Source organism: Protomyctophum bolini (assembly GCF_963924005.1).
Source record: "Protomyctophum bolini genome assembly, chromosome: 2".
NCBI lineage: Eukaryota > Metazoa > Chordata > Actinopteri > Myctophiformes > Myctophidae > Protomyctophum > Protomyctophum bolini.
In genome coordinates this window covers 37,969,916-37,990,452 of record NC_137863.1, presented here as the reverse complement: position 1 = coordinate 37,990,452, position 20,537 = coordinate 37,969,916, and the positions used below count along the sequence as shown (strand labels likewise).

Sequence of the window (20,537 nt, the reverse complement as noted above, 5' to 3'; positions counted from 1 at the left end):
ATATATAACAATTAAGGGTCGGTCGGCTTCAGGGAGAAGTCGAAGCATCCTGGTTTAAATTCTAATCGGACACCACTGCGGGGTTCCTAACCTAAGTAATCAGCAATAGAGCCTTGATCTAATTTATAGTACTGTAATTCTGCAAACTGTTAATAAATATTTCAATCAATCAATCAATCAATCAATCAATCAAAACAAGAACCCTAAACTTAACCTAACAAACACACACACACACACACACACACACACACACACACACACACACACACACACACACACACACACACACACACACACACACACACACACACACACACACACAGTTAGAGGGCGTACACTACACACATCCATACGGACGGTATCCGGTTAGAACGAAGAAGAAGAAGAAGACATCCCGGAAGGCGGAAGGGGAAGCACATGGAGCCTTGCTTGTGAAATATGTTTGTGTTTTGAATACTTGTTTCATTTTTGATTAAGTTAACTGTCGAATATAAAACGGTCTTTATTATCATCTGGTAGCGGAATAAATTATTGCCATCATGCCTCGGCAAATAAGGTAAGAATATAAGAAAACAACACTACAAACAGCGATTGTTTAGATTTAGTTACTGTTTCAGCTAACAGCACAGCACATAATGTATCTAAAAAAACAAACTATAACCTTATCAGATAAAACTGTTAAAACGTCCACTTTAAAGCGAATCTTATTATAAAAGGAAAGTATCTGATATTAGCATTATGATGAATTCCTGTTCTGTTCTTTGGCTATATAGAAGTGTCTATTTGTACGTCTTTAAATGTTTTGAATTGAACAAGGTGGACCCTCTTGTAAACAAGACAAGTGTAATGCTTTATTGGGTCGTCCACTCACACTCACAGTCTTTGTATTGAGCGTCATTGCGCGTGTTGCCATGTGCAGATGTGTAGCTACAAATATTAAGTAAAAGAAAAGTTAACACTTAAATGCATAAACTTTCAGGTTAAAGAAAATTAAAAAGACTTACGAGAAAGAGAAATATGACGAAGATGATCCTCGAGCCTACAAGGACATGCCTGTCCCAGATAAGGTGAGGCGGTGCAGCGCATCAGATTCACCAGTATATGCATGTACACTGTACAGTTACATTATCATTAGCATGTCAAATTGTCAATGATGGAAAGACGTGCAAGAATGCACGTTTTGAGACCGTGGACAATGACATTGTGACACGACATTGTAGTATGCGTGTCATTTCATACTAAACCGCTGTTAAGGGTTGACTCTATACTATTCGCCTCTCTGCCAGCAGCAGCATAGTCATAAATCAGTATTATTTAAACATGCGTTGTTGTCTCGTTTCTCCATACCAGACATCTTCCGTGCTATACACAAAGGACAAGATTGATGAATTTCACGATGCAAAGATTGCAGTAAGTTCAGCAATTCCCATGGATTGTTCAGTACAGTGGGGTCAGTCATATAATATATGGTCATGAACGTTTTTTCTTTTTTTTAAACTAAATCATAGAGCCTCCTGGCCCGTGGTGTGCATGTGGACAGCGACCAGGAAGATGTTGATGATGAGGTGAGTGAATACACACAATCGGATTATAATACATTTGAATCTAAAAACAAAACACAAAAATCTTAACTGAACTATTCACAATGTTTTGTTCCTCTACACCAGCGGTCCCCAAACCTTTTTGGCCGTGCACCCCGTTACCTCCTGACCTAGCTGACGCACCCCAAACGCTCAGTCTCGTTGTATAATTGTATTTGGCCGAAAATGATAATTTTTTTAATATGATTATGGCAAATAATCACAGAATGTACTCCCACAGCTGCTCTATACATCTCCTTACAACAGTGTTTTACAGGATTTTGCCGTTTGTGTTAAATAACACCATAAAACCACCATTACCCTTTTCATGTCACGTACCCCCGGCTTAGAGGGTGTTCGCACACCACAGTTTGGGAACCCCTGCTCTACACAATATAAAAAAGAGCAAGGCAGAATAGGCCATAACCAAACCACTAATTGTTCCTGTGATTCTTTTTTTACACACTGCGGAAACATGAAATAGAATGAATACAATTTATGCAATTTATCGCCCAGCCCTAAATGATTCAGTGAAATCATTGGAGTGCTTCATGGTTTGGTCGTGTCAGACTGTTTTCCCTGTTCTGTTGTTCCAAGATCCAGCTCAAGTTCTGTTTCATTTCACAGGAGGAAGTAATGGCCCTGGATGATTCTGAGTCAGATGAGGAAGAGGAAGATGGTGGCGAAGAAGAAGCTGAAGAGGAAGGTGATGAGGAAGAAGGGACCGATATGGAGAGTGACCTGGAGGGGAAGGAGGATGATGGTAATGAAAATAGTAAAATGCTGAAATTCAAGTTCTTGACAACTGACAAGCACTTTTATCACCAGCTTGGCTAATTCTGTTGTGTTCCCTAGATCTCCCTAACGATATGGCATGGGGAAAACGCAAGAAGACCTTCTACGACTCTGAATACATGGCCACTAGTAAGCATCTCACGCTTTAATTCACATTATTTATACAACAGTTAATCTGCTGCTGTTGTGTTTCTAATGCAGGCTTTGAAACTCGTACTTATCATTGCAGAAGGGAAGACACGACAGGAGATTGAAGCTGAGGATCAAGAGGAAGAAGAGGAAGCTAAGAACATTCAGAACCGTTTGGCTGCCAATCTGAGTGAGGAAGACTATGATCTAAACCTTTTTCAGGTATTCCTCATAACTCTTTCTACCATGAATGTAAAAAATATATAAATAATAATATATATATTAATTACACACACACACACACACACACACCCACACCCCGGTATAAAGCTTCAGTCGTGTCTACATTGCTTTCTCTTAATCTTTGAGACAGATGGGTTTAGCTGTTATTAAATATGTATGTTTGTATATATATGTATTTATGTATGTTTAGGAATTTGCTGTGGAAGAGAAAGATGATGAGAAGGTTGTGGAAAAGGAGGAAAGGATTGTGAAGGACCTGAAACAGATGTCCCAGAAAGAAAAGATGAAACTTTTGAAGAAGGAATCGCCAGAGCTGCTGGAGCTCATCCGTGACTTCAAGACAAAGGTAAAAAGCGCACACACACACACACGCACACACACACACACACACACACACACACACACACACACACACACACATTAGACAATTAGCCAAAAGTTGTTTGCATAATAGAACAACGGGTTTGAATTAAAAAACAATGTTACAGCTGCTATTCTAGTTTCCATACATTCACATGAAACACTGCTAATGCGTTGTTTGCAGCTTACAGAAATTAAGGATGAGCTTCAGCCCCTCGTTGAGATGATCAAAGCTGGACAAATTCCTCCAGGAAAAGTGAGACTATTTTAACAACATTTTCAACTGTTAATTTACTACTGATGGAGATAGAGAATGTATCCAAACTAGGTCACTTATCTGTAATTATGCACTTGTTTTACTAAAGGGGGCTGATTACCTGAAGACTAAGCATCAACTCTATCTGAAGTAAGTGTAAATTAAGTTGTCGCGTAACACGACAAGTGTTTGTTAGTAATTTACTGACTGTGAACTAATCATTGTTTCCGTACAGTTACTGCACAAACATCAGCTTCTACTTGGTCCTGAAAGCAAAGAGAATTCCAGCACATAACCACCCTGTGATAGAAAGACTGCTCACTTACAGAAACGTAAGTGATATATTTTTGGTTGGAAACTTCTGACAGGGTTCCCAAGGTCATGAGATTCCTGGAAATATTTTGAAATATACTGTTTAGCAAGCCCTGGTAAAGGTTTGGAATTAATTGAAAGTTTTTGGAAAATATTTGGCTATGTGTTACAAACATTACATTATTATGGGCAATATGACTCTGGGCGGTCAGTGTGTGGCTTTTGGGCACCTAGAGCACAGTGCTCTGGATATTGAAACGGCGACACCGAATTTCCCAATAACCAGAGAGTGCTCTTTTGAGTGTACTTGCGAATGCAACCCTAATGTATACTGGGTCACGTGACACAATAAAACAGATCTTAAAGCTATTGGTTGTCGCCGGACTATTGGCTATGTAGTCTGTATAGTACTGCCTCTTCATGCACCTGTGCTAAACCGTAGTCTGTACTGCACTGTGCTCTGTGCTGGTGTTACACTAACACTAAAAAGTCAGCTTCCCATCGTGCACCTGTGCAGTGTGAAGCTCAACAGCGCCACCTGTTGGTACTCTAAACAGATAGACATACATAGGGACAGACACACATTGCTGTTCAACTTCACACACATTGCACATGGCTGCACCACTCCAAAATAAATATATAAAATGTTGACTTATAGCGACATGACCAAAATGGGGAAACCAGGGTTAATGTGGTACGGTGGATCATCAGTTATGTGAACTAAACGTGTTGCTGTTCTTCTGTATGGCAGATAGCAGCACTACCAAACGTAACCCCCATAGTTGATTGAAATGTGTGCATTTTCCTTCTTGCAGCTGATCAATGAACTTAGTGTAGTAGATTCTCGACTTGCACCACAGCTTTGTAAGCTGCTATCAGAACGTAAGGAAAAGACACCTATGCTGCCTGGTGAGCAGGCTGAAGTCTCCAGTAAGAAGGTGAAGGTGAGAAGTTCCACTTGTTCTTCAGTTAGGTTGTTAGTGGTGACCCATTGTATATGATAGGCATTTATCAGACACTCTGGGACAGGCTAGATTTAAAATTGGCAAATCACTAGACCTATGAGATGGTAATTTAGAAATGGCTTTAGAGTAAAACACAGCACTTTAAATAATTACACAGAATGTACCCTAGCCTTTTATTTTCATGAACAACAATGACATATCAACACCAGGTGTCTGCAGAGGCCGAGGCAGACGTTGAAGGAGAGTCCGACTCTGACCTGGATGACGAAGCAGCCCTGCGCTTCTACCAAGGAGTGGAGGAGAGGTTGAAACTAAAGAAGAGGAAGAAAAACGCTGACCCAGAGGCTGAAGAGTGAGTGTGATTTGTTTTAAGAGTCTTCCGAGGAGTAGAGCTGGGACAGGCTGGATAAGGTCTCTAATACCGTTTGTACTCGTTTCAGATTGGAAGAGGCTGGAGCGACTGAGGGCATGGACGCAAAGAGAGCTATCACATATGAGGTACAGTACCATCACAGCAATTGTTAAACAAAACAGGAAAGGGTGCACACCAGTGTTTGTGAGGTGCTGGCCTAAGGCAGTAAATAAGTAAAAAATTGAAAAAGGTCGCACACACGTAGCCACGATGAAAATATTGTTTTTCACAGAACTCCCTCTTTCTTGTACATTGTGTTTTATTACAGTATATCTCTCATTACAGTCTTAAGATCATGATTATGTACAAAGCATCAGATCGTAAAGTACATTCAATTGTCACTTTCCACATTTTAACTTTTCCTGCTTTTAAACAAGTAGTATGATTATGCACTCACCGTTTTCCACAGATGGCCAAGAACAAAGGACTCACACCAAAGAGGAAGAAGATTGACCGTAATCCCAGGGTCAAACACAGAGAGAAGTACAGACGGGCTATTATTCGCAGAAAGGGCCAGGTTAGTAATCTGCATGTTTGGAAGATGTTATCATTAAAGCCTATATATTTCATTGACCAGGGTCCCCTCCTTTCCCCCCTCTATACCACATATTTTGGCCGAAAATAGCGTTACAAACTCACAGCACTTAACACTGTTGAGCTTGTAGATGCCTAACTACTTGAACTAGTGTTCAAGTGGTTAATGGTGAACATTAAAAGCATTATCCCTGAGGCCATTTGTAGTAGTAGTATTGAATCACATTTCAGAAGTTTAAGTTAAAACCATACCTGGTTAAAGGCATTAACCATTTTAGGCATGTCATAGGTGAATTTCTACACTACTTGGTGTTCAGTACCGTTGTTAATTAACCCGATCTGGCGGATCACTGCACATGAGCAATAGTATAAGCATGTTGACATCTTCAAACTAAATACGTTTTAACTGTTCATATTTGCCAGGTCCGTGATGTTCGTAAGGAGGACACTAGATACAGTGGAGAACTGTCTGGTATCCGTGCAGGAGTCAAGAAGAGTGTCAAACTCAAGTAACACCCCCAGACCGTGGTGCCAGATGAAAAACAAAGCAGCTGCCATGGGAGCCGACTTGTCAATCGTGATACACTACCGGGCAACTGTTATGTAAACTGTCATTGAATTATTCGGGTCATTATTGCTTGGACATGAGTGCTGTATTTCTATTTTACTGAATTGATTTGATGTAATATAAACAAACTTCTCAAACATGATATTTATACCTTCAAGAGTTACTTTGAATTTAATAATTATAAAAGGAGGAAGGCAATATGTGTAGTAATACATATTTTCTTGGCTTTGAAGCAAGATAAAGCTAAACCATGTTTTACAGAGCATAGTTGATTGTTTGTACATCTCTTGTAAATTAGACTCCTTTAAAAGTCTTACTTTCAATAGCAATTAGCCATTGTGAAATACCGATAAGCATAATCTCAACGTCACCTGCCTGAAAAGACTGGTCTATGCAGGATTGTATGCAGCAAATACAATTTTACAGATATGTTGATTAAATAACTAAGTCAACCAAGGATTTCTTTAGTCATTGACAGCCCTAGGCTATTCCCCAGTAGAACAAGCAAGCATGAATATTACAGGCCTACAGACAAGCTAGCCAAGTCATTAACTTGCACACAACTAGTATTTCAATAGTCAGTCATCTTTGGTAATGAATTGGCTGTGTGCGGCAGTCAGGTTGCAGACAATCTTATCCTCTATCTCGACCCCTTTATTCACATCCTCATCTGTGAGGATCAGCTCAGCCTGCGTGTCTGGGGTCACCACCACCACATAACCCCGCCTGGTATCCAGTACGTTGGCCACCACTGCCTGGTGTCTGTAGGTGTCTAGAGCCCTTCGAGCCTTGTCCAGCAGGATGGACGTATCCGTCTCCAGCTTAAAGGAAATGACGAATGCCTGTGGTGCCCAGTCCTTCACCAGTGGGGACAGCATTTTAGGAACCATTTTCATGCTGATCTGTGGATGGAGAACAAAGGTGTGAAAATCAGATTAAATTGGACGATAACATAAGATAAGGTCTATTTTAACTCACCTGAAGAGGTCCATTAGAAGACTGGATTTTATGTTCAGGCATGTCAGATGCTGGGATGTAGAAATCTGACACAGCTGCAGCCAAGTAAAACATGGCCCTGGAGCCTAAAAAGAGTAAAGAGATGTGTAGTGTTCAGGGCAATTTAGACTAGACAAAGACAACATGCAGCATCCATACCAACCAACCTAAAGTACCTGTTGTGCTGAGAGCCTGTGCTGCTGCTTTGAGCAGGTGCAGGTATTCTGACAGGGTGCTGAATTCGATGGGCAGAAGAAACCCCTCTTCTTTCACCTCCTGGTAACGCTTCAGGACTTTGGCGATGTTGGGAAGTGCCTGCTGGTTGACCACCACTTGACCACAGCTGCTGGATGATGCTCCATCTTCATGCTGTACCTGTAGAGTGTCTAGTATGTTAATGCCAGAGTACAAGCGTGTGTACGGATAAAGGGACCGGTGCCTGTGTAGGAAGATCACAGCATAGCCAGCGTCTAGGAAGTACTCTGCCGAGGAAGCTCCACGCCTTCCACTGCTGAAGTTATCAAGGAAGCGAACGGTACGGGACTCCAGGGGAACTTTGGTCCCTCCTGACGTGATGAGGACCACCCTGCGACCAGCGGCCCCATGTCGCTCTGCAAAAGCACTCATCTGCTTCTTGACGTCTTCAGCATGAGAGGGAACTGCAAACTCCTCAGCCAGCTTCCCATCAATGTTGGCTTCTCCGTGTTCTGCCATACCTAGAAAATGAGTTATTATTAGACCCCCTTTAACCAGGTTACTCAAAACGCAAGGAAAGGTACTGTATAAGTTACTAGACACAGTGACCACTGTTTCTTAGATAAATGGATCTGTATCCATAAAATGGATAAATGGATAAATGGATCTGTATAGTGCACACATTTTAGATAAATGGATCTGTATAGTGCACACATTTTTTCAACATCCTAATCTACACTGTACAATCCTTAATGTTAATTTAACTCTATTTGTACACAGAGAAACCAGTGATCTAGAGTAGTCGATTCCAGAGAGATTCTCTAATCCCCTGTATTATTTCCCAGTTTTCCTTCCCAGTAAATAGAACATGTAATTAACAAATGCTGAACAAACTTGGATATTTACTAGCTCTGGTCCATATCTCTAATGCAAAAGCATTAGAGCTATGGATCAGAGCTAGATATTTACTAGGCTGGGACCACGAGTCAGACTGTCATAATGTATTTTATCGATTTTGACATTTTTCATATCTATGTCAGATACCGGTAGTCTCGATCTAGCTCTGGTCTAAGGCATTAGAGGCGAGCTATGCACCAGAGCTTGTCTTGATCCAAGGCTGGATATTTACAAAACACAGTAAGTGGAATTTTAAGTGTGTGGTTAATTAATTTCACTAACGAGGAAAACATTTTATTTTAAGGATTTACCTACCTTTCTCTGGGAACGTCAGCCACACGTCAGCACGCTAAAAGAAGTCACCCTCTGTTGACAACATAGGTTGACAACTTCCACACTTCCTTAGAAAACATTTTATTTTAAGGATTTACCTACCTTTCTCTGGGAACGTCAGCCACACGTCAGCACGCTAAAAGAAGTCACCCTCTGTTGACAACATAGGTTGACAACTTCCACACTTCCTTACTGTTCTTCTTCGGTCGGCATAAAGGCGCTTGTAAGATCGACAGCGCCGCCCAATGTCGTGGAAGATCAGCGCCGTGTTACGAGTATGGATCTGGATTTGACTGATGCCAAGGATATTTGAAAGGCGAAACGGTGTAGTACAAATCTGCTCTGGTAGTTAAACTGGTTACTTTGTGTGAGATAAGGATTTCGGACTATATACTGTAAAAATGCCCAATCCCTGGTTTTCCAGGCTACCTTTTTTGTAGAAGAAATAAGATACAGACAAATGAGACAATTCAGGTAAAATATACCTAGGACAAACAACAAAGAAAACACAGAAAATAAAAACAAGGTGCCAATTTGCGCCTTGCACACAAGTAGGCCATACATGTCAGGACAACAAACTTTTGCATCATCAAATGTGATTAAACATTCATTCTTTCCAGCTATAGTGAACTATATATCTTTAAATTGAATTCTTACCCTGTGGGGAGTGAGGGAGTCTATCTAACATATTCCTGTCTATTTCTTAATTTATAATTATTCTCAGGTTAGTCCAAAACTTTTATAGGGAAGACAGATTATTGCAATTTGCATGCACAATTTAAACATTGTGGCGTGGCCTAAATAGTCAGATCATTTCAGATAGTTCAACATTTCTCTCAGCTTGTAATTAGATTTTATTGGACGTGTTAAATAGTAAACTGTGAATAATTGATTTATCTAGGTGAATTATACATTTGAGTATAGGCTATTGTTTTAATTTATGTAAATAACACATAACAAATATAATAAATATATGATTTATATTGTACAATATTTACAAACAGAAACCGTGGATGGGGCAGATCTACTACACATACCTGTATAACTTGATAGATAGATATGTCAGTTGATTCGTTTTTAGAATGTTTATATTTCTTCCAAACATCATCGGCTCAAGAGAGGCGCTGTTGCACCACTGAACACACGACAGCAGCAGACTACAGCAGTTTCTGAACACGATTATTAGCACTCTATAAACAATATTGGCATTATGTATCAAGGTTGTCAGTTCAACCTTGAAGCAAGAATTTCATGACAAGGTTAGCCTGCTATCGATGCTGAAATTGTGAAACAGCTATTAATAACTAGCTAAGTAATTGTTTGGAATGTGCAATTATTCTTAGATGGTTAAAAAAGGCAATTTTTGATGGGGTGAGATAGTTATTGCCATTGGTGTTGATCAACAACGTTTAGATTGTTTTCATTGGAAATCGGGTTTGGAGGTTATTTGGTGTCTGTGGACAGCAATATACCGGTAGAACAACATTTGTAAAGCTGCACAATGTATGTAAACAAGTCTTAGTGCTTTTCCTCACAGTAGCATTTTCTTTATTGACCTGTACTTTCTTTTGAACTGTAGCCTACACATTCTACAAACTGAATAAAAATGTAAATCCATCAATCAATCAATCAATCAATCAAATCAATCAATCAATTTTCCTGTTCTACCCCCAATAGGAGTTGAATCTCTCTACAGTTTTAAACTAATGTATATATATATATATATATATATATATATATATATATATACACATACATACACATATTTTAGCGTTGCCTTTGTTGCACAAGTACAACAGAACAGACTCATCATACTCTGCTCAAGCTGCTCAAGCACTAGTTTATGTGTCTGCAGCGTGCTGAAATGTTTATAGTTCTTCTGAAAGTAGTTCCGGCCAGATACATAAGGTACTTATTTGACCAGTTTAAATTCTTAAGGCACATCTGACATGTGCTTGATGATGACAACACAAAATGACTAAAATAAATATAATAACATAGAAATAACTAAAGGAGGTACACCATAACAGCACACTACACACTAAGGTGTGCCTTAGAGGCAGTGTTCAAACTTGCATGAGGCCTTACTTGGCTTGAAATGCCATGGAAACTACTCTGTTATATATTCAATTCAAGTCATAACATTTGTGGAATGCCAGGGGGTCTCCAGCTAAATAATTGTTATTTAGGAACCAAATGGACCCTGAGAGTTATGTGGACTCTGTGACCTAATGGTAAGCTTAAGTTTTGAGAACTGGTGAATTTAGGCAGGGACAGCACAGATTCATGGAGGCACATGGCTGGCCCTGGAATCTTTGAGGGTGATCAACGGGGTTCCAGGGGGTGATCTTGGGTCGACTTGGTTTTTCATTGATTGATTGAAGTATTTATTAACAGTTTGCAGAATTTTACAGTAGCCTACATTTCAAGCACAACTCAATACAAAAACTGTTAACTGTGAGTGGACGACACCATAAAGCATTACACTTGTTTACAAGAGGGTCCACCGTTTTCAATTCATCATAACATTTAGAGACGTACAAATAGGGGAAAAGGGGTGGATGGGGCAGTTTCGAATAGCAGTCGTCCTTAGGTGCCCTTTGAGAGCGGTTTTGAAGGAGTCAAGGGATTCACATGTCTTAATGACAGTTGGTAGGGCGTTCCACATTTCTGTGGCATAGGATTAGGAGCTAAATTAATTTAGTCCCTTGTTTGTGCCGAATCTGGGTTGCACATGGTTTTGTTTAACTCCCTCTGGTGTTGTGGGTGTGGACTTCATTGACATTAAGGAAGTATTTAGACAGGTACATGGGTATCTTGGTGGTGATGTATCGAATCTTGTGGACCAGACCCATTGCAAGATGCTGTACTCTGTCGTCAACCCTAAGCCATTCCAGCCTGTCAAAGTGTGGATTCGGGAGTGAGGCCCAGTAGTAGCCTGACCAGTTTGTTTTGGGAAGTCTGGAGCCTTGTTTTAAGGGCTTTTGAGGTGCTGTGGTACCAAGAGGTGCATGCATAGTCGAAGGAACCTTGTGAGGGCCACTGTTAAGGCTCTTACATAGTCTGGATATTCGGTGGTGAGGTGAAATAACGTTGAGTGGTGCATGGTGAGTAAAAACAGAGAGAAGGGCGGTGGCGGTGCTTTGCTCTTTCTTCACCGCGGCTAGTGTCGTAATGTTGTTGTTCGGTGGTCACCTCACCACGAAAATCCAGATAATGTATGGGTCTTCAAGGTGTTTTTGTTGACCAGTGAGGAGATCCTGTATATCCAGGATGGAACCTAGGTAGGTAATTTCATCTTTTCGTGTGATAATATTGTCACCCACTCTAACCAATTAAGAAGCCATCTGCCTTGCTGAGATTACTATTTGATCCAAAAAGAATGGATTCAGTTTTTCCCAGGTGTAAAGATAGTTGGTTATCAGCGAGCCAGGTGCAGATTCTACAGAGTTCAGAGCTGAGGGCCTTTTCAACCTGCAGTTTGTTCCTGTCCGAGACCAGTTCCATCTGTACACTCTTAGAGTTAAATTAACACTAAATGAACACTGGTGATTTTACAGTGTAAATTGGGGTCGAGAATCACTGAATTTGCATTATGTTTATTTGATTTTTTTATTTTAGATGTTATTTTTATAACATCTAAAAGTAGGCTTTACTTGTCAGCTACGTTAGTTAGAAACTTAGACCTTAGTTCTGTTCCAGACAGCATAGGCTGAGTGGCTCACGTATCTGAATTCTGAACCTTTGACTTTTGTAAGTTAACTAGGGCCTCTGGTCACCGGCCTATATGGGCTCGGTCCATAATCGATCCATGAACCTGGTTTGTCTTGTGAAAACATTTAAGGAAGATCTGCTTGATGGTTTTGGCCGAAATTCAAGGCCAAAAAGTACCCTATGTGTGTACCAAATAGCAGGGAGTCCCCGGATGTTGGCTGGGCTGTCTAGAGAGAGAGAGAGAGAGAGAGAGAGAGAGGGCGAACGGGAAAAGGCGGAGAAGTAGAGAGAGAGAGAGGGAGAGGGAGAGAGAGAGAGTGAAGGGACGCCACGGTCTCTGGTTCACCGGCGAAGAGGGTTACAACACGGCTCCACATAGGACAACCGTCAAGAACACACACAGCTAGGGGGGGAAAGGGAAACACACTTCTAGCTGGAGAAGAAGAGGTGGAAGAAGTCCTTGTTCCAAAAAGAAGAAACTCCCCTGCTGGATTAAGACAGACAGCGACACACACACACACACACACACACACACACACACACACACACACACACACACACACACACACACACACACACACGCAACACACAACACACACACACCAGCCTTCACCCAGAGTAAGTGAGCGAAGAACACGGGAATGGAAGTTGAACTAGGGCCCGTGAAATGGACGACTTTCATGGGGAAGTGAGCCGCACTGAAGTTCTGGGGATCAGGCTCCGTGAACAGGCCCGTTCGTCGTGAAGTGGAGAAGGGGCATACGGGGACAGCCCTTGGGCGACGAGTCATTTTTCTTGGCGGTTAGTATTCTGACACGTTCAGCATCGTTCAAAAGGTTGCTTTTTCCCACTGCTGCTGCTATAATAATAACTCTCCCCCAAGTTGACAGCTGTGGTGGCGCTAGCCTCGCTGCTAACACACACACACACACACACACACACACACACACACACACGCGACGCGAGCGCAAACATACACGCGCGCACGAACACGGTGACAACTGACAGAGCAACTTTGACAGCTAGCCTATCTGACTTTAGCAGCCTGCTAACTTGTGTGTGTTGAATCAATGCTTTTAAAACGACGCTGTGTGTCTTGTCACTGACCAAACATGGGATCTACGACCGCGTTAAAGGGAATGTACTGCTGTCTGCTGCTGTGTTAAAGCGACCTACTACTACTGTGTTGTAAAGCCTCGTTTAGTCCGCGGTGGCGTCGCTCGCCGACAAGAGCAGATCTATTAAGATCTGTTCTTATCGACGAGCGATCGTGCGATGGAGTGTATAATTGTAAATTCATATATTTATATATATAAATTGAGCTCCATAACACGCCTCTCGTCTCCTCTGTCGACCTGCTGTGATGGTATTTGGTCATCAGCTGTTGGAATGCGTTTGGTTGTCTGTCAGTGCAATATTATTGTCAGTCAGAGAGCTAATAACATTCTCTTAGTCCCTGCCATTTACCGTCTGATGAGGATGTTAGCCATAGTTCTTTTTTTTCCTCTCCCTTTTTTCACGTTGTTGGATATTCAACAAGTGTAGACTTGTTTTAGTCAAATGTATAGTACCACAATAATTTGAATTTCTAATGTACTGTAGCTGCTTCTGTTTGTGTTAGTGATCAACATCTACAGTATAGTACAATTGGGGTCCTGTGCACAAGACGGTCTCAGGGCATGCCTCTAGTTGCTGTCCTATTTTCGCATTTCACAATTCTGTGTATATGCACGTAGTCATTTAACCCAATACAGTGTACACACACACACACACACACACACACACAGCTTGTGCCCAGAATTTGGGCAAGGACATTAATGGTTTATATCATCTTGGATGGATATTGTTTGAAATAGGCTATTTAAGCATAAGCCTCTTCTTTCAAGGAAATTCAGGTTATAGCTGGTTTGGCTTCTAGATGAGTTTATACCTACTGTATAGCTAACCACAAAATATTATAAATTTCTTCCTGCGGAATGCCCTCCTTTCACTGGTAGACTTTATGCTTCGACTAACAAATTAAAATTGCCATTATCTTAGTCAGCACCCACATTAAAAGGTCAGACCTAGTTTGCGTCTTAATCACCCATTCTTTAAATAGCAGACCTGTATAGCCTGCTGTCTGGATCTAGTCTTTCTGTGCATGCAGCCTTGCTGCCTGAAGCATGTTAAAGTTTAGATTTCACTCTACCAGCAGTGTTCTGTTCAACTCAATCCCTGTTCAAAATATTTCAGAAGGACGGAGCCAATGTACGTGTCACATCGCAATGGTTGTGAGCGTGTACATTCAATTTGTCCTTCAGTTGTTACATTTTCTGATTCCCTGAAATGTCTACTGTCTAATACGTTTTATTATATGACTGTACTTAAAGCTACACTTAAAGCTCTATTACAGTATGTAATCTTCGTGTCCAGTCGGTATGGTAGTAGATTATGTTAATACATTTCAATTTATACAATTGGGTTGATTATATTTGATCTTCCTGCTCTGACACAACCTTTGACACAATCCTGTTTCTGGTTGGACACATGCAAAATTAAAATTCTCCCCAGATCAAGCAGGCAGGCATTAGCTCAGTCAGTGGTAAACACTTGAATTTCAGCACTTGGGCAAGAGACTCGCTCCAAATCTGGGGTAGAACGGAGGTGCAGCTTTAATTGAGTATTTTGCTGTTATGTTACCATGCCCATTCCTTATCTATAAATCTAATTTCACTTCCTGACTCTATGAATCATCTAGTCTTATACGACCTGCTTTCTTTCTTTATACACCTGAGTTTGACAGTTGGCCTACAGTAGCAGTAGGTATGTGCTACCATGCCATTGTATGATGAAATGTTACTACTGGCATAATAAACATCCAGAACGTTCTTTTTTCTTGGGTAGCTGCCTGCTGCTAGTAGAAAGTAGTCACAGAGTGCAGCCAATTAATCCAACCCATCACATTATAAAATGTGCTGCCTATTGCACCAGTGTGTCTGTCATCTACTGCTGATTTGTACGCTGTGTGGGTCTTCATTTCTCTATGTAATTAGGCAAATGAACAGGTCATAAAGGCTGGACTTTGTGCTCTTTAAGCAGCTGCTCTCTCCTTGACCCTTGAAGATATAATTGCACAGACCAGTTAGTTACTAAGACACTTGCTAACGTGATAATTCCTCATAAGTTACTGTTGTTATTGTTCTCACAAAACAGTCTGTAACATCGTATTGGTCTTTTTCTTTAGTTTAAAACAGCTTCAAGGTGATGAGCAGACAAAGATTGGAACAGACTAAATGGCAGTGAAGGAAGTGAAAAAGACCAAGCATCTGTTTGTCCTCACTCTAACAATTTCCATGCCTGGATGTGAAGAAGTGATACTAGGCTCTAGACTCTGGAGCTTCTCTTCAAGGATGGTCGTAGCCCTGCAGTGTTCTTTCAAAGGCCCTACGGCTCAATGGTGCTACAGCCTACAACTGCCTCTCCAAGGTCTTTACTTTGCGATTGCATTCATGCACACATGTACGTGCTCGTGGAGCCGGAGCGAGAGCATACAAAAGCCTTTACGTTGGATACAGCCGCTGACTGATGGCATCACCTTGCATTGATAAAGTTGAGCTGTTATCCAGCTCATGCAATTTTGATGTGGCAGCTGTTGCAGTGTTTGAAATGAAATCACTTTTGTCATTTGGCAAGCTTTGTGAAGAATGTAGGTTACTCTTAGCTACGATTCACCAGTGTCTTTCTGTCACAAATGATGTTAAGCCTAAGGGTGATGGCGCTGTATCATTTGATAGAATAATGACCAGGTGTATGGCTAATTTGGAGAGATGTCAAGGGTCTCCAAATCGGCATAGTCTCGCAAATTAAGGGCAGGTCTCCTCTCTACCTCTCGTACACCAGCATCTAATTTAGAATTCAGCGGTGGGCCAGTGCCTAGCCCCGTCTCACTGAGAGGCTTTTTAATTTCTCCCCTTGTTGAAGTGATTATTCAAATGGCCGTCCGTGAGACAGTTATCAGACTCCTGGTGGTAGTTGAGCCTGTGGCAACATGAAAGCCCATCACCGACATCCTGTGTAGTTGGACAGCTCCCAAAAGGGTACACTCTCCTGCAACCCCTATTAGAGTTCACCTCATCTTAGCCCAAAGGCTACAAGCCCATTTAATTATGTGATTGGTATACAGTGGTTTTTCATATGGGCAGTATATCTTTGTGATTTAATTGATGATAGATGGATTTATTATTATTATTATTTTATTACAGTCTGACAACACTGGTGTCCCTATTTTATAAATTATAAACAAGAATTCATGATATCATTGTCATCAATGATGCCTTATATCCCATGACTGAGAGGTCGGCTAGAGGCAAAAAGTGTGTGGTTGCCTAGAGACGAGGCAGCCAATCAGGACGATAGGTTGTCTGTCAGTACAGCCAATGAGAAACATAGGTCTCAACTACAGCAAGTGGGCGTGAAAGCACTGCAGAGAGAACATTGACCAGCTGTGCTTACACAGCAGCTGGTAATAAAAAATGTTTAAAAAAGAAAAGTCTTCCCAAAAAAAGAATATAGCCGATCTACAAGCTCACATTGCATTGTTGTGACGCATTGTGACGTTGTCGATTGGCTATTTTCAGTGTTGGTGAATTCGTTCAGTAAGTTTCTCGTCTTGCATGAGCAAACACAGGCTCATCTGTACAGCAGCATACAGTGTTGAAGACAAGCCAGCCTCTAAACTATCTGAGGCCAAACAACTGGATGGGTTTTGTTAGAAATCTCTCCCTGTACTCTGCTTTAATCCTGTGTGAAGTTTGCTCTCTTGGAAGCTGCTGCGGTGAGAAGGGACTAGCTCAGTCTTCATTAGCAACGCTGTGCATCACTAGAATGCAGATGAGGTATGAAGCCATTCATCTCCTGGAAATGCCTCCCTGATTCCAATTTGAATCTTGTTTGCAGTCATATTGTGCGAGCCCACTTCTCCATGGTAAAGAAGTCTCTATGTGAGAGATCAGAGGGGGATAATTGCACTTAAGTGAACCTCATTTAGTGCTGGCCAGAGCAATTACGGTAACTGCAGTTCTAGGCGTTTTTTGGGGGGAGCCTGAAGCAGCTGTCACAGAGGCTCTGTAAGCTGAAATATCCAATGGTGAATTGAATGACATTGGCATGGCATCATGGGAAATGGCAGATCCTTGGATGGATTTTAATTAGGGTTTTTTTTTTCAGCTGTTTTGCATCCAAAGGAAAGCGTAATTAAAAATGACAATTAGAAATGCTTTATTTCAGTAACGATTGGAAATAAATTATTCTCAAGGTGATTTAAGGTGGGAAAAAAAGCTTGCACTCTTTCTTGAGGCAAAACCCCCATGGGCTTATCATTAATGTTATTCAGGAGGAGCCAAATTTTGAGTTTTGTGCAGCTGGGCGCTTTAATCTATTTCTTGCTATAAATTAATGCATTTTTAAAGAGACCCTCGCTGCAATGTGGGAATGCAGCACTGGTTCAGAGTTTTTCAAACAAGCCTCCCCTCCACCCCCACCCACCCACCCCACCCTCCTCGAAGGATGGAGAGAATGAATTTACTGAAGCGCCACACTTTCATTTTTTATTCATCCAGCGATACACTGCCTAGTATCATAGTTCTCCTTGTGTTGTCTTGCGTCTCCCACACCCCTTCTCCTCCGACGTGTTGTTGTTGAATGTGTCTGTCTGTAAACTCGCCTTTTATAGGATGCATTCGCAATCCATGGGTAGGAATTAGCCATGGACATCGCGGCCCCATGAAGGAAGCATGTGATGTTTAATTCAGCTAGCTCCCGGACGGCTGGACAGTATTATTGATGCATTTGGTCTAACACGATTTATCTAGGAAATGTTTAACTGTGTTCTTGCCATTTATTTTCCTCGGGCTGACTAATCATTAGGGTCTTTTTCTACAGAGAAACTAGCTACCAATGCTGGGGCTTGCTGCATGAGCACACCAGAGAAAGTGTGGGCGAGGGGGGGGTGGGTTCAGCTCCTGCAAACACATGTTGGCGTCAATGGCTCTTCTTTTAAACTGCATGGTAGCAATGATGCTGATTAAATTGTGTGCTAAGTCTTCTGTGAACATTCAGTTGATTAATATCTGTATATCAAGTTTATAATTAGACCAGTAGCTGCAGGGTCACAGGATCAAAAGTGTTTTCATGCAAAAACAATATCTTGTTATACTAAATTACGTTTCTATAGAATTGAGTTGGCCATAGTGTAAACATGTGCAAATAAAATACCATATAGATAGACACACATTTTTTTTAAATTTGGCCATAGTGTACTGTAAACATATGCATTCACTATTTTGGAAAAAGACAAAGTTAATTGTTTTGTTGATATATTAGATATGCTTCTCAATTATTCGATTAATCGAAAAAGTACTTCAAACATGAAATCGAATTGATAGTTGCAATCCTAGTGCAAAGAAAAGGGCCTGTAGACTAATTCTATTCTAGCTGGTCCTAAATTACACATACATACATTACACAACAAAACACCTCAATGTAAAGCCGTGCCACTTGAGATATTACTTACTCTGTTCTTAATGAATAGACATGGCCTAAATGAATTGCACTGAAGTCACTTCTGAATGCCTGTCAGGACTTAATAATTCATTGTATTGTATCCTGTGTCCTTGAGTTTTGATAGGCCCTTACAGTGCCAGTACTCCTCTTTGCCTTTTCTGTTCTCCGCTCAGTGGAAGCAATTGATATGCTTATATGCTTCACTCTCTTAAGAGACTTTGGAGCTGTGTGCAGGGAAAGGATTTTGCTAAGCTTACACAGCTTTAAGTAATGATAATGGAGCTCTCATCGTACTATTTAGGATCTATTTTAATTACTACAGTGGCTAGCTTATGTTCTTCCAGCAAATGCAAATTTCAGCTCCAAGAAGAGGATTTATTAAACAGCCAAAATATCGTCAATATCGTTAGATGGCATAATTACATTTCCACACTGAAAAATAGCTACTACCCATTAACTGTTGCCATATTAGCAGAATTTAGCACAGCACAAATGTACAGTAGCCCCTGCACAGATTTGAGGCTTATTTTCTATTTTGTACTGCAATTGATCAACTACTGGGAATCTGGGATGATTGTGCAGCTAACTGTGTATGATTTATGATCACTTTGAAATGTCTCTGAAAGTCTGAATGTCAGTCCTCGGCGTGCTCGTGAGGAAAGCTAGAGTGGTTTAGGTTTAATTAAGACCACAATCCTATTCCTAAGCCTGATTAGCAAGGTTAAATGGGTTAGTGCAGTCTGAGGACACAGCTTACTGCCACCTCACATGTTCTTACTCCTTCGACAGAGGGATTGGAGGAGATTGATCTGCTTTCCATGAAATCACTAAGGCTGGTCATATTCCAGTGATTTCAGGTGGCTGTGCGTCGCCCCTACGTGTGTTTTGTCACCATTAAGTCTGACAACGCTAATGCAGAGTAGACCACTCCAGAAATAGTTCCTTGTAGAGGTGTGATGTGGTGCGTGAGGCTCATGATCTGTGGCCGCACTAGCCAAGTCTTGCAGATGGGTTCCTGCCTGGGTGGGAAGGCGCTGTTGGATGTCTCAACCCTGTGATTTGACATTTTTCTTCGTACCCTTGCCTGTGCCTCATCAGTCCCTCATGCATGCTCAGCAGAAAGACTTGTTGAAATTCCCTCTCTCTGTGCTGCATTGTCTTTTTTTCTCTCCCTGCAACCTGATGGATTAGTCCTAGTTGTAGCGCTTGGAGTCTCCATCTGTGATTCAGAAAACCCCAGAAAGGAGCCAAGGACTCTCTCTCTCTATGTCTCGGTGGATTTGAAGTGAACGTACTGTAGATCTGCGTGGAGCAGAAAACCCACACAATGAGTGATGACTCGCTCTTACCCCACTGTTCCCACCCCCTTTCTCTCTCTTATTCCTGTTCTTTCTTGTGCATACGCGCTCGTTCTTCATTCCTGACTCTCATTCTGTCACATTCTCTAATGCTCCCTTACAAATCTCGGCTATCTGTTCAGTGTTCTCGTCCACAAATTCTCTTGTCTTTTTCTTCCTGAATTGCTTTTCTTTTTTTTTTGGTCTCCTCCTCTCTCTTTCTCTCTCTCTCTCTCCCCCCCTCCCTCCCTCCCTTCTCTCTCATATACTCTTGCATGCTCTTCACTCACAAACAACACGTCTGTTGAGATTTCTGAAGAATGCATCTCGTTACTCAGATGAGTCATACTTCCTCTGGCCTGCATGCT

General features: G+C 41.4%; 3 protein-coding genes across 4 annotated transcripts in view; 2 read left to right on the top strand and 1 right to left on the bottom strand.

Moving 5' to 3' along the window:
- Positions 1-391: 391 nt before the first annotated feature.
- Positions 392-6,147, top strand: utp3 (UTP3 small subunit processome component). Its single transcript, XM_080777464.1, has 16 exons — positions 392-556; positions 980-1,067; positions 1,351-1,410; positions 1,509-1,565; positions 2,208-2,343; positions 2,436-2,504; positions 2,605-2,726; positions 2,938-3,093; positions 3,292-3,363; positions 3,473-3,513; positions 3,599-3,695; positions 4,491-4,619; positions 4,850-4,992; positions 5,081-5,138; positions 5,462-5,569; positions 6,010-6,147. The coding sequence occupies exons 1-16, from the start codon at positions 540-542 to the stop codon at positions 6,097-6,099; spliced, it is 1,443 nt and encodes a 480-aa protein (XP_080633590.1). The 5' UTR covers positions 392-539; the 3' UTR covers positions 6,100-6,147.
- Positions 6,148-6,730: 583 nt separating this feature from the next.
- Positions 6,731-8,647, bottom strand: LOC308325072 (phosphopantothenate--cysteine ligase-like). The gene is made up of 4 exons (XM_080777477.1): positions 8,558-8,647; positions 7,327-7,866; positions 7,133-7,236; positions 6,731-7,056 (listed from the first exon to the last, which is right to left on the bottom strand). Exons 2-4 carry the CDS (start codon positions 7,862-7,864, stop codon positions 6,733-6,735), a joined length of 966 nt encoding a protein of 321 aa, XP_080633603.1. The 5' UTR covers positions 7,865-7,866; positions 8,558-8,647; the 3' UTR covers positions 6,731-6,732.
- Positions 8,648-12,569: 3,922 nt separating this feature from the next.
- foxj3 (forkhead box J3) overlaps positions 12,570-20,537 on the top strand; it is a 105,187-nt gene continuing 97,219 nt past the window's right edge. For both annotated transcript variants that reach the window (XM_080783280.1, XM_080783279.1), the window contains exon 1: positions 12,570-13,090. The gene's annotated coding sequence lies outside the window, so the exon portion shown is untranslated. The remainder of the gene's footprint in view (positions 13,091-20,537) is intronic.